The following is a 13,689-nucleotide window of genomic DNA, read 5'->3' on the forward strand; positions in this document are numbered from 1 at the left end:
CAGAAGGCTGGTGGACAGACTAAAATGGTCACCTGCTGACTGCTCCCTGCTTACAAAGGCAGCAACCCTGGCAGATACCACCTCAACCTAACAACCAATCCTGGGCAAAGTGACCCCTGTGTATGGGAAGCGCACAGTATCTTCTGTATAGAGTTCATGCCAAAATGTTCAACAAACATCAGACAAATCCAGAATGTAGGATAGTCTATAAGCCAATTGGTCTGAACAATATATCACTGCCACAAAATGGGAGGGGATGGGGGTAAAAATGGAGGTAACTGTTCTAGATTAAAGGAGACAAAAGAGACCTGATGACTAAATACAATACAATTCATGATCTAGGAGAGCCAGAACTGGGAGGAAAAACTAGCTATAAAGAACATTACTGGAACAAGAGAAATCTGGACATGAACTATATGCTATGCCACCAGTGCAAGTGTGTCACGTGTGATAATGACATGTGGCTCCCTAGGAGATGTCTTTATCTAGGAAACAAATGCATAAGTAGTTTGAGGTCATATATGCCTGCAAATCACTTCTGAATAAGTTTAGGGGAGAAAAGTCTATGTGTATGTGGAGAGATAAAGAGCAAATGCAGTAAAATGCCGAGACCCTTCCTATAGGGTCAAAATTTTCTAAATAAAAAGTTAAGAAGCCACTATCACAAACTACCACTTCACTGCAAGTTCTATTAATGAGAATCTCTTTCATTATTCCAACTTTCTGGCTTACTGCAAATGGCTGCTAGTAAAGGTCAATCCTTACTGTTTCAGAAGAGGGGGGAAAGCTGTACTGTCTCCATGCAATGCCACTAAAAGCCCGTGGCATATAAAAGGAGGAGGTGGGACTATTTCCCACTCAACAGCTGCTTCCTAGGAAGATGAACAATTCTTCACCAGGGGACAGACAGCTGGGCTGATAGCTCCCTTGGGGGCTGGCTTACTCAGCAATTGTGTCACCCTCAGCTCTAGCACTCAGGTCTTTTCTATCAACCATGAAGGCTGAACTGTATATATGTAGAAGTCACAAAAATGGTAACACGACTAAATTACTATTTTCTGTGGCATGAGAACATGCATTTAAAAAGTTACCTATAATACACTACTCAGTCAGAAGTCTGTGTAGATTTCTTCCCTGAAGCATTTTCTCAATCTAATTTCCGCTTAATGTGAGCTAACGAAGCATCTCTGAGAGCAGCTCAAACACCTTAAATGTCTCTAACTTTACACATTTAACAATACCAGGTTAATATGTGTCAGATAACTGATAAACATCAAATGGTAGTTTACTGGTGTATGTGTGGTCCCATAGGTAGTCAAATCACATTACATTATTTCTACTTAACAAAAATTCACTTGTCACTATTTAAAAATAACTACTTACTCTAAATGTCAGATCATGCGCAAGAGGTGCAGTGTTGAAATACTCAAAAATAGAATCTTGAAAATCCGGAAGTTTGAGCCCTGTAAGAAAGAAACAAAGAATAGTCCAGGTAAAAAACATTTAAAGACTATATTTTATTTTTAAGATAGGAAGACTCAATGTCATCAAGATGTCAACTCTATGTAAGTTAACCAATAAATTTGATGTGATACCACTTATAAAAACTCCCAGAGGTGAACAAGAATCAAAAGATAACTTGAAAGAGTAACTAAGGATCCTGAAGAATACGAAGGGATCAACAAATAAAATTTAAAAAATAATCATCATCAAGGAAGGCTCATTGCCTATGGCTCAAGCAGCTAAGGTGCCAGCCACATACACCTGAGCTGGCAGGTTCAAATCCAGCCTGGGCCCGCCAAACAACAATAATGGCTGCAACCAAAAAATAGCTGGGCACTGTGGCGGGCGCCTGTAATCCCAGCTACTTGGGAGACGGAGGCAGGAGAATTGCTTGAGCCCAGGAGTTGGAGGTTGCTGTGAGCTGTGATGCCACAGCACTCTACCCAGGGCAACAGCTTGAGGCTCTGTCTTAAAAAAAAAAATCATAATAATCATCAAGGAAGAATCTAGGGGTGTGTAGGCTGAGTGTATGGAGGAGAAACAGATCTATGAGATAGTAAAACAGATTCCACCAATGCTTCTATAATCAGAATCAAGTGGTTTGGGGGAGGAACAGGGTAGAAAAGGCAAAAACAAACCCAAGTGTCCACAGTAATCTCATATATGATAAAAATCATATGTGAAATCAGTAGGGAAGAGAACTTTTTAATGACTGGTGCTGGACAACTATGGTCACAGGGAAAAGATAAAACTAGATATATTCCTCAAACGGTAAATCAGAGTAAATTTCATATGGATCAGTCATCTAAAAAAAAAAAAAAAAGGAAGCTATAGAAGTATTAGAAGAAAACATGGGTAAACCTCTTAACTCAAAGTTGGGAATATTTTCTGAACTATGATTTTTTAAAAAATGGTAAATCTGATAAATAAAAATTAAAAACTTTTACTTGGCACACATAAAAAAATCATAAGCAAAGTTGACAAAGTTGGAAAAATACTTGCAACTACATCCCACAAAAAAAGACTCTAATCCCTGCTATGCAACAAGCTTCTAGAAATTAGGAACAATCTCCATTTTTAAAAATGGGCAAAAGATACAAATCCATACTTCACAGAATAAATACAAATGGCCCTTAAACATACAAAAAGATGCTCCATCTTGTTAGGAAAATGTAAGTTAAACCTATACTGAGATGCTATTTATCATCTATTCAGAGAGATAAAAGTCTGAAATTATACTATGTAGGCAGACAGTGACACAGGGAACCAACTCCTCATACACCAAGGCAAGGGGTCCAAGAGTACAGATTCCTCTGGAGGGGAATCTGTCAGCACCTAGTACCAGTGTGTATGCACATTTGCTCTTTGAACAGGCAAATCCCACTTCTAGAAATTTATGCCCAAGACTAACAAAAATATGAAATGCTTTATGTACAAAGCTACCCACTGAAGCATGTTTTATGATAGTGAATGCTAGGGGGAAGCATGGCACCCACACTCCAGGGCTGGTATAGCCCACCAGGATGCATGTGTAGTTGTGGTCTAGTGGCTTCTCCCAGCATAGAATGATGCCTTCTGTGTAATTAGAAGAATACAAGAATATATATAACTGTGTGTGTGTGTATGTTTGCTTTATGTTTTATACATGGAACAAAGGAAGGATAAACCAGAAACTATGGTTATTTTGGGTGAAAGTATCTTTGAATACACTGTTTCAAATTTTGCCTTTGGAGTTATATAAGTGCTTTATATAACTAAAAACCTAGTAATCTAAAAGAGAATGAAAACAAAAGTATTCATTTTAAAAAGCTTATATTTAAATAATTCAGAACCACATAATTTTAATTTACCAGTATCTGCTCTAAATTTTTCTTCCATCTTTTTCTTCAAAATTTCTATTTCTTCTAATAATTCTCTGTTTTTGGCTTCAGATTCCTTTAGTTTACTAAAATTAAAAAAAAAAAAGACTTTAAAAGGTCATCCATATGCTGGTTCAATGTACATCAGGGCAGGGGTTTCCCCCCCAACAGCTAGCAGTGTGTCAGAACACGGCAGGTGCTCAGCACACACCAGGTCTTTCTCTACAGCACACTGTGGACAATATAAACATTTCAAAATTATAAACATTTAATGATGGATTTTAAGTCATGGCTTATCAAGGTTTATCTTGTGAAGCCCTAATGGAGTTCCTAATATTCCTAATCTTGTTTCTAGGTGAGTCCTTTGTCCTCCACGGACACATAACCAGATCACTCAGCTATCAGGCCCATAAATATCTTCCCCACAATCAGTAAGATGGTAGACTCCACCAGAGACCACCACCACCACATGAGCGTTGGCGACCAGGCAATTCCTATGATTTTGTATCAGGAACAGAGAGTCAGGCTGTCACTGAGAGCAGGAGGTGTGCAGTTAAGAGTGAAGGTTCTGCCACTTATCAGTGGGTGACAGTGAGCAAATTCTATCACCTCTGTGAGCTTGCACTTTGATCTGGTCATCTGTAAAATGGTGGTAACTTGCTTTATGGGGATGTGGTAAGGTCATGTGACTTAATAGAACAAAGTTCTTATAGCACAAAGAAAATAGATTTTAATGGTATCTGTTACTTTAACTTTTTTACCCCAACTAACAGGATTTGGGGTTTGGTGATCCCATTAGTGACAATCCTCACTTTATTTCATGGAGAAGTATCAGGGTATGGCAGAGCTGGCCCTGTCCTCTCATACCAACAACTGCTACCTCGGGCAGGGAGGCCTGGCTTTATCCTTAGCATATGAAACACTATCTATCTGCAAATGGTAGACCCTCAATCAATTATTCATTGAATTTATTATTGTGTAAAAATGGTATTCTTATGACTTCTTGAAGTTAAGGAAAGAATTCTGAATAGGCATGTCATCTTCAACTACTATTTTAACATTTACCTTTAAGCTTTAGCTTAAAAGGAAAAATTCTGAGTTGATGAACTGAACAGCACACCCAGGTGAATAAGGAGCTGGAGAGCTGCCTGTCAGACATGTGGCTATGAGGCAGAGGACGAGCACCTCCTCTCACACACTGAAAGAGACCCCAGCATTTCAAAACCATGGACCTATACTGCTCACACCATTTCCTGAGATCACTAAGTGCTCCCATAGTAGGTGAGGCACATGTGCACATTCATTCAGCTGAGTGTTATTAATCACTTACTGAGGGCCAGGCACTTTACACTCTTCAGAGTTCTTCCCATTGACCTTATTGCCCTTGCAATGGCCTGCGGGACAGCAGGCACTGCTGTGGCTACTTTCCAGATGAGGAAAGCAAGAGCCTGCTCAGTCACATAGGTCCAGCTCCTACTGATATTCAGACCACAGCAAAAAGTACCTTTCAAAGGTGAGATTTGTGTCCTTGACTTTCCTCAGCTCCTCCTGAACAAGCTGTTTGGCCCGGATCTCTGCTTCAAGAGCAGACTGCAATTCCAGCCGTGCAGACATATCCAGCTTCTGACTACGGCGAACTTTCCAAAGTGGATCCTTTAGATATTAAGACATTAAAAACGCACTTCAAGCTATTTATTTGTTAAACTAAATTTAAGCTAACAAATTGGCAATTTATCTTTAATCTTAAACCATTACTATTATATTTTAATATCAACACTCAGATAATAAGGACATCAGAACCAATTTTAGTTCCTATATTTTATGACTTTCATTCTTTCTTAGAAATCTTCTAAAAAATAAAATTTACCTTATTAAAGTAAAACTCATTCTGCAGTGCAATTTCCATACCTGTTCACTGAATGCTTTTATAAATCTAATACAGTATGAGGTCTCAGTTATCTTTTTCCCATTTTTTATGACATTTTGCTATTTCACCATCCTAGGAATTAAATCTTTACCCATTTCTGTCTATGATAAAAAAAAATTAAAGCAGTAAGAAAAGTGAAGAATGATGAAATGATATACAAGGATGAAGCATGAGTAAAAAATGCAGCTGGATCACACTATTTTTCCGTTTTCTTACTAAGTCATCCAATGTACCAACTTTCAGGAGTTATAAAAAAAAGTCTGGAGATACCATCTTGGAAGATTGGTAGAATTATTTTCAAGGTTTCATTGAATATAATTGAGACTTCTTCACTTTCCCTCATAACAGTAGAGAAAATTGACAGAGGAAGATGTTTCACAATTCTGAGAAAATTAGAAGTGGGTGAGGGGAACAGAAGCCAGAGGCTAATAAAATGTGAGAGAAATCTCAGTGAGTCTTCAGATGACCATTTGCTAGATGAATTTCCTCAAGAACTGAGTGAACAACATACTTCTAAGGACAAAAGGGAAGTGTATTCTCATCCAGTTAGTCCTTCAATGAGAGCTGTTCATACAGTATTTTGCAACTATCTCAAAATCCTATTTGAGGATCTTAGCCATCCTATTTTGCTAAAAGAACTTCAATCTTTTATGAAGTTTGTGTACAAAATTTACTTAATGCAATTCATAAGTGCTGGAAAAAATGTGTATGTACCAGCTACTCAGGAGGCTAAGGCAAGAGGATCATGTGAGTCCAAGAGTTTAAGACTGCTGTGAGCTATGACACCATGGCACTCTACCCAGGGTGGCAGAGTAAGACTCTGTCACACACACAAAAAAAGTATATGTAAACATAACTGGAAGAAAAGAGAAATCATGGAAATGAAAAATTTACTTATCATTCTAATTGATGTTTATGTGAAAATGAAATTTTCCCAATATGGAAAAAAGAACATGGCCATTTTCTTCAACAGAGTTATGAGCTGTCAACATTTTTCAAAAGCACTGTGTTTTTTTTTTTTTGAGACGGAGCCTCAAGCTATCCCCCTAGGTAGAGTGCCGTGGCATCACAGCTCATAGCAACCTCCAACTCCTGGGCTCAAGTGAGTCTCCTGCCTCAGCCTCCCAAGTAGCTGGGACTACAGGTGCCTGCCACAACGCCTGGCCATTTTTTGGTTGCAGCCATTATTGTTGTTTGGCGGGCCGGGCTGGGGGATTCGAACCCGCCACCTTAGGTGTATGTGGCTGGCGCCTTAGCCGCTTGAGCCACAGGCGCTGAGCCAAGCACTGTGTTTTGAACAAAGGAGTGCAAGAAGAATGAGTGTAATTCACAATCAAAAGTGAATTTGAGGCCAAAGTAGAATAGTCAGGTTAATGTGTGACCCAGGGTGGGAGAGGATGGGGGATGGGGGTGGTGATGGCTAGCAGTTAACTATATTTAAACTGCTTTTGGGCAAATATACCTTCAAACCAAGAAATGTTGAATAAATTAACCTGAAATAAATTTTTTAAAAATGTTGAATAAAAATTTGGGTTTACAAAACTTAACTTACTTCTTACTTAACTTCTAGATAAAATTCTATGTTGTTTTCACAATACCTTTATTCTTACTTCTATAAATTATTCACAGAATTATTTATTTATTTTTGAGACTACTCACTCTGTCACCCCAGGAGAATGCTGTGGCATCCTAGCTCACAGCAACCTCAAACCCTTGAGCTCAAGTGATCCTCTTGCCTCAGCCTCCTGAGTAGCTGGGGCTATAGGCATGTACCACTACACTTGGCTAATTTTTCTATTTTTAGTCAGATGGGGTCTCACTTATGTTTGGGCTGATCTCAAATTCCTAAGCTCAAGTGATCCACCTGCCTTGGCCTCCCAGAGTGCTAGGATTATAGGTGTGAGCCACTGTGCCAAGCCTTACATACTTTTTTAAAAGGGCAAATTGGACCTGGAAAAATGGAAATATGACATTCCTGATGTGGGGCTGTTGCTTGAGGAGGGGTAGGGATGGGTATGCAGTCCAGGGCCTGCTGTACTCTGGAATTCCACGGATACACACAACACTGCCTGAGTAAATGGATGATCATATTAACATACCAACGCTCTCCAAGGGCAGAATCCAGTCTTGCTAATTTAAGATTGTACCACAGAGCCCAGTACTCAATAATTATTTGCTCAGCAACTGAATGATATCAAAAGACACTCTGATAATCTGATAGCTGACAAGATGCTAGAATTCCTTAAATTAGGGTTAATGTTCACAGGTCATACAAAATCTCTCCCATCACTGAAATTCTCTAAGTAGTACTTAAAGTCCTATTCATGCTTGCAATAAAACCATTAATAAATCTTTAGTAATAAAAATGCAGGCTTTAGAACAAAACTCACCAGTGTTCTTGATCCCAGACTAGAACTCCTCAAAGTCTCTAGCTCTTCAGTCATCTTAGAAGCAAGAGCTTGAAGGTAACCCCGGGCATCTTTCTCATCACTGACCCTAGAGGAAGGAACAGATGTTCTGTCTTATAAAGCACAACCACCCATGACAGGGGACAAATAAGAAGGTGGATGTTCCTTGCCTTCCTTAGGACATGGTGACACAGAATCCTATTAGCTACAATGCCAGTTATCTATAAGTTACAGGCTTTTGTGACCACAGGGCCGGTTCCCAGCTTATTCTAAGTTTGTCTAGCACCTCCTATAGTTGGCCTCAGAAGCTCTCCACCTCTTGTTTCACCAAGAATGTGAGGGGGTATGAACAGCTCAACCTGAAACCTTCAGTAGGTAAGTGGTTCCTACATCTTTTGTTCAATGTGATGATCAATGGACAGAATTGCTGCCCCAGGATTAGAAGTTCAGGGGCAACAGCAGTGGCATGGGCCATGGTGTACAAGACAGGTTCACACACAGGTGGAAGCAAGAGAGCCTTACAGTCTGAGTGTGGAGTGTCTCATAGGACATACATACCACTGAATGATTTCTGCAATCTGAGCTTCCCAGTGGGCAACTGACTCCTTCTTCGCTGCTAGATCCTGCAGTTCATCCTCCAGCTGTCTATTTTGAGCTGTGAGTTTATCCACAAAGGAACAGAGCTGAAATGAGATAATTTTACCACATTATTCATCAATTTGTATGCTAGTATTAAATCTGAAGTTCTTTCAAAGAATTTATAAGTTTTCTTTAATTATTAGTTTTCCAAACTAAATTCTTTTGAAGGCACAAAATATTAGGTTACATTGATTGCATTTGTTAAATAAAGAACTTCTTGGAATTGTTTCCTGCTCCAAAGAGGTGCGCCAAACACTGTGACCCTCCCCATCCCCCAACCTCCTCCCCTCTCCCCAGTTGCTCATTCATTCAGCTTTCCCCCTTGTATTAGCTCCTCTATTGCCTTCATATTATAATAGAGTACACTGGATTCTTCCTTCTCCATTCTTATGACGCTTTATTAAGAAGGATGTGTTCTACCTCCATCCAGTTTAATACAAAAGATACAAAGTCTCCATCTTTTTAGTGGCTGAATAGTATTCCATGGTATACATATACTACAGCTTGTTAATCCATCCTGGGTTGGTGAGCATTTAGGCTGTTTCCACTATTTGGCAACTGTAAATTGAGCTGCAATAAACAATTTTGTGCAAATGTCCTTATAATAAAAGGAATTTTTTTCCTTCCGGGTAGATGCCTAGTAATGAGATTGCAGGATCAAATGGGAGGATCCAATTTGAGTTCTCTGAGGACTCTCCATATTTCCTTCCAAAAAGGTTGTATTAGTGTGTAGTCCCATCAGCAGTGTAAAAGTGTTCCCTTCTCTCATCCATGTCACCATCTGCGGCTTTGAGACTTTGTGATGTGGGCCATTCTCACTGGGGTTAGGTATTATCTCAGGGTAGTTTTGGATTTGCATTTCTCTGATGATGAGGGACAATGAACATTTTTTTGATATGTTTATTAGCCATTCGTCTGTCTTCTTCAGAGAAGGTTCTATTCGTCTCTCTTGTCCAGTGATATATAAGATTGTTGGCTCTTGTTGATTAATTTCTCTATAGATCCTAGTTGTCAAGTTTTTGTCTGATTCATAACATGCAAATGTTTTTTCCCATTCTGAAGGTTGTCTGTTTGCTTTAGTTGTTGTTTCCTTAACTGTACAGAAACATTTCAGTTTAATTAAGTCTCATTTGTTTATTTTTTGTTGTTGCAATTGCCACAGAAGTCTTCTTCATAAAATCTTTCCTGAGACTGTTATCTTCAAGTATTTTCCCCACACTTTCTCCAATGATTTTTATTGTTTCGTGCCTTGGATTTAAGTCTTTTATCCATCTTGAATCAATTTTTGTAAGTGGTGAGAGGAGTGGGTCCTCTTTCAGTCTTTTACATGTGGTTATCCAGTTCTCTCAACACCATTTACTGAATATGGATTCTGTTCCCCAGTGTGTGTTCTTGTTTGGTTTATTGAAGATCAGGTGGCTGTAAGACATTAGTTTCATCTCATGGCTTTCTATTCAGTTCCAAATGTCAATGTCTATATTTTTGTGCCAGTACCATGCTGTTTTGATCATCATGGCTTTGCAGTATAGCAGAAAGTTTGGTAGAGTAATATCCCTGGCTTTGTTTTCATTACTAAGAATTGCCATGGGTATATGGAGTTTCTTCTGGTTCTATACAAAAGAACTATTTTTTCCAATTCTTGAAAGTATGATGATGGTTATTTTAATGGGGACTGCACTGAATCTGTAGATTGCTTTGGGTAGTATAGACATTTTCATAATGTTGGTTCTTCCCAGCCATAAGTATGGGATGTTCTTCCATTTGTTAACATCTTCTGCTATTTCTTTTTTTAGGGTTTCATAATTTTCTTTGTAAAGTCCTTCACCTCTTTTGTTATGTATATTCCTAGGTATTTCTTTTCTTTTCTTTCTTTTTTTTTGAAGCTACTGTGAAGGGAACTGTGTCCTTGATTAACTTCTCATTTTGGCTGTTATTGGCATATACAAAGGGTACTGATTTGTGGACATTGATTTTATATCCTGAGACAAATGCTGTATTTTTGGATTACTTCCAGGAGTCTTGGGGTTGAGTCTTTGGGGTTCTCTAAGTAAAAGATCATATTGACAGCAAAGAGCAAGAGTTTGACTTCCTCTGCCCCCATTTGGATGTCCTTTATTTCCTTCTCTTGCTGGACTGTACTGGCTGGAACTTCTAGCACTATGTTGAATAGTAGTGGCGATAAAGGACAACCTTCTCTGGTTCCAGTTCTAAGTGGAAAAGCTTTCAGTTTTACTCCATTCAGTATATTAGCTGTGGGTTTGTCATAGATGGCTTTGAATAGATTCAGAAATGTGATCATGATGAATTATTTTTTAAATGTGTAGCTATAATCTATTGGCTAGGATTTTGTTGAGAATTTTTGTGTCTATATTCATTAGTGAGATTGGTCTGCATTTCTCCTTTTCAGTTGGGTTTCCTGGTTTTGGTATCAGGGTGATGTTTGCTTCATAGAACATGTTGGAGAAGATCCCTTTCTTCTCAATTTTTTAGAATAATTTCTGCAGTATGGGTATAAGCTCTCCTTTGAAGGTTTGATAGAATTCTGGTGTGAAGCCATCTGGACCAGGGCTTTTTTTGTTGTTGGGAGATTTCTTTATTGCTTCTTTGATCTCAGTTCTCGAAATTGATCTGTTCAAGAGATCTATTTCTTCTTGATTAAGTCTAGGAAGAGGTTGTGATTCCAGGTATTGATCCATTTCCTCCACATTGTCAAATTTCTGGAGATAGAGTTTCTTATAGTACTCAGAGATGATCTCTTGTATCTCTGTGGCATCTGGTATTATTTCTCCTTTATCATTTCTGATTGAGGTTATTAGAGATTTTACTTTTCTGTTTGTAGTTAATCTGACGAAAGGTTTATTGATTTTATTTACTTTGTCAAAAACCCAACTTTTTGTTGCATTTTCTGGATGATTCTTTTGTTTTCAGTTTCATTAATCTTTAATTTTGGTTATTTCTTTTCTTCTGCTGGGTTTGGGATTAGATTGCTCTTTTTTTCCCAATTCCATAAGATGGCTCATGAGTTTGTTGATGCACTCTCTTTCTAATTTTTGAATGTAGGCATATAATGTGATAAATTTCCCTAAGACTGCTTTTCCCACAGGTTTTGGTAACTTGAGTCTTCTTTGTTGTTATGTTTGAGGAATTTAATGATTTCCTCTTTTATCTCTTTCTGAACCCAACTTTCATTCAGCATAAGGTTGTTTAATGATAAGTCTTTGTGTGGGGATGTTTTTGTTGGAGTTGAGTTCCACCATTATTACCTTGTGGTCTGAGAAGATATGAGATATAATTTCTATTCTTTAAATCATGCTAAAGTTTGATTTGTATCCTTGGATGTGGTCAATTTTGGAGTATGTACCATGGGCTGACAAGAAAAATGTATATTCCTTAACTTTGGGATCTGTATATGCCTATTAATCCCATTTCTTCTAGAGTCGCATTTTAGTCCCAAATTTGTATCTGTCCAGTTCTGTCAGAGGGGTGTTTAAGTCCCCAATTATTACAATGTTATGGGTTCTCACATTACTCAGACCCATCAAGGTTTGTTTCATAAATCTGGGAACATTTAAGTTGGATGCATATTTATATAATTAAATTGTCTTCTTGTTGTATTGTTCCTTTGACCAGTATAAAGTGTCCATCTTTGTTTTTCTTAACTTTAGTGGCTTTAAATCCACTTATATCTAAAAATAAGATTGCAACCCCTCCTGTCTTCTGATTTCCATTTGCTAGAAATACTGTTTTCCATCCCTTAAGTCTTGGTTGTCCTTCAAAGCTAGGTGGAGTCTCCTGGAGATGGCATATGGATGGCTTGTGCTTTTTTTTTTTTTTTTTTAAATCTAATCAGCCAGTTTGTGCCTCTTCAGTGAATTCAGTCCATTGACATTTATTGAGAGAATTGATAAGTGTGGTGGTGTTCAATTCATCTTATTTGGTGAAAGTCTATTGTGTAGTTTTACCCTTTGCGCCACTGTTGAAACTAAATTTTGACCTCTAGCCTCAGGGTGTTAACTTTGCTGGTGGTCCACTGTGGTGATTAGTGCTGAGAGTAGGTCTAAGCATTTCCTGTAGAGCTAATCTTGTGGTGAATTTCCTCAGTGCTTGTATATCCACAACAGATTTGATTTCTCCATCGATTTTGAAGCTTAGTTTTAGCAAGGTACAGTATTCAGGGCTGCAATTGTTTTAAGAATGTTGAAGGTGGATGACCATACTCTGCTTGCAGAATTTTTTCTTTCATCTTGACTTTGGACGGGTTCATTAAAATTTGTCTTAGAGAGGCTCTGTTTGAGTTGATATGACCTGGGAAAGGAATATGTCAGGATGTTTGGCAAAATTTGAGAAGTTTTCATTTATGATAGTCTCCGGTATGGCTTCCATTCCTTTGGGACAACCTTCTTCCCCTTCAGGAATCCCTATTATATGTATGTTATGCTTTGCTTCATGAAGTCTCACAGTTCGCTAAGCACCTATTCTGCTTTCTCTCTCTTCTTTTCTTTTCTGCCTCTTTAACTTCCTGGGTTAACTTGAAAACTTTACCCTCTAGCTCTGAGGTTCTTTCTTCTCCATGGTCTAACCTAGTTTTGATACTTTCTACTGCATCTTTACATTCCCTGACTGTCTTCTTTATTTTCCTTAAGCTCTGTCATATCCTTTCTATATTCTACATACCTCTTGTCTTACTTTTGGTTCTGTCTTTCCATTTTCTTATCCATTCCTTTTATTGTCTTCATCATCATATTTTAAACTTCCTTCCTGTTAAGTCTGTTAATTCTTTGTAGGTAAAGTCTTCTGCAGTAGGTGCCATATAGTCCCTTGGGGGAGTTCCTCTATTGTGGTTACTCATAGTTGCCAGAATTTTTCTGGTTCTGCCTCATGTGCTCTTTCTTCTTGTTCACCTCCTTGTCCTCCGTTTTCCTTCTCACTGCCTTCTTAGTTTCAAACTGAAGTACTTGCTATTGATGACAGTTATGCTGCAACATGTCACTGGGACACCAGGTGGCACTGTGTGTTTCTTTTTTTTTTTTAGGAGACAGCAAAGCCAGCAACCACTATGGTCCTTATTCCAAACCTAGTTGCCTTTGGTGATCACCTGACTGTTTCCTCAGCAGTCAGATCCTGCCAGGTTGGGATCTCAAAGCTCACAAGAATTCTTCAGGGGCAGGTCTCACAGAGCCCCCTGACTCCCAATTCCCATGGGGTACAGGAGTCCCTTAGCCTGTCCCAAGAGTGGAGTTCTGATTCTGGCAGGCCGAATTAAGACAGCTGTGCTTTAGGCCCCTGCTAAGATCTACTCATGACCTTCACACAGTGCCAACCCCCTGGCTATTGAGACCTTCTTTGTATGGTT

General features: G+C 38.6%; 1 protein-coding gene across 1 annotated transcript in view; it reads right to left on the reverse strand.

Moving 5' to 3' along the window:
• The window catches only part of CDC42BPB (CDC42 binding protein kinase beta), a 134,217-nt gene that overhangs the window by 28,493 nt on the left and 92,035 nt on the right, over positions 1-13,689 (reverse strand). The window contains exons 17-21 of the mRNA XM_003799330.3: positions 8,256-8,380; positions 7,680-7,785; positions 4,867-5,015; positions 3,354-3,448; positions 1,384-1,463 (exon numbers count right to left, since the gene is read on the reverse strand). Coding sequence (XP_003799378.1) covers positions 1,384-1,463; positions 3,354-3,448; positions 4,867-5,015; positions 7,680-7,785; positions 8,256-8,380 — 555 coding nt within the window. The remainder of the gene's footprint in view (positions 1-1,383; positions 1,464-3,353; positions 3,449-4,866; positions 5,016-7,679; positions 7,786-8,255; positions 8,381-13,689) is intronic.

Source organism: Otolemur garnettii, unplaced genomic scaffold, assembly GCF_000181295.1.
Source record: "Otolemur garnettii isolate 467f Iridium unplaced genomic scaffold, OtoGar3 scaffold00149, whole genome shotgun sequence".
NCBI classification, from domain to species: Eukaryota; Metazoa; Chordata; class Mammalia; order Primates; family Galagidae; genus Otolemur; species Otolemur garnettii.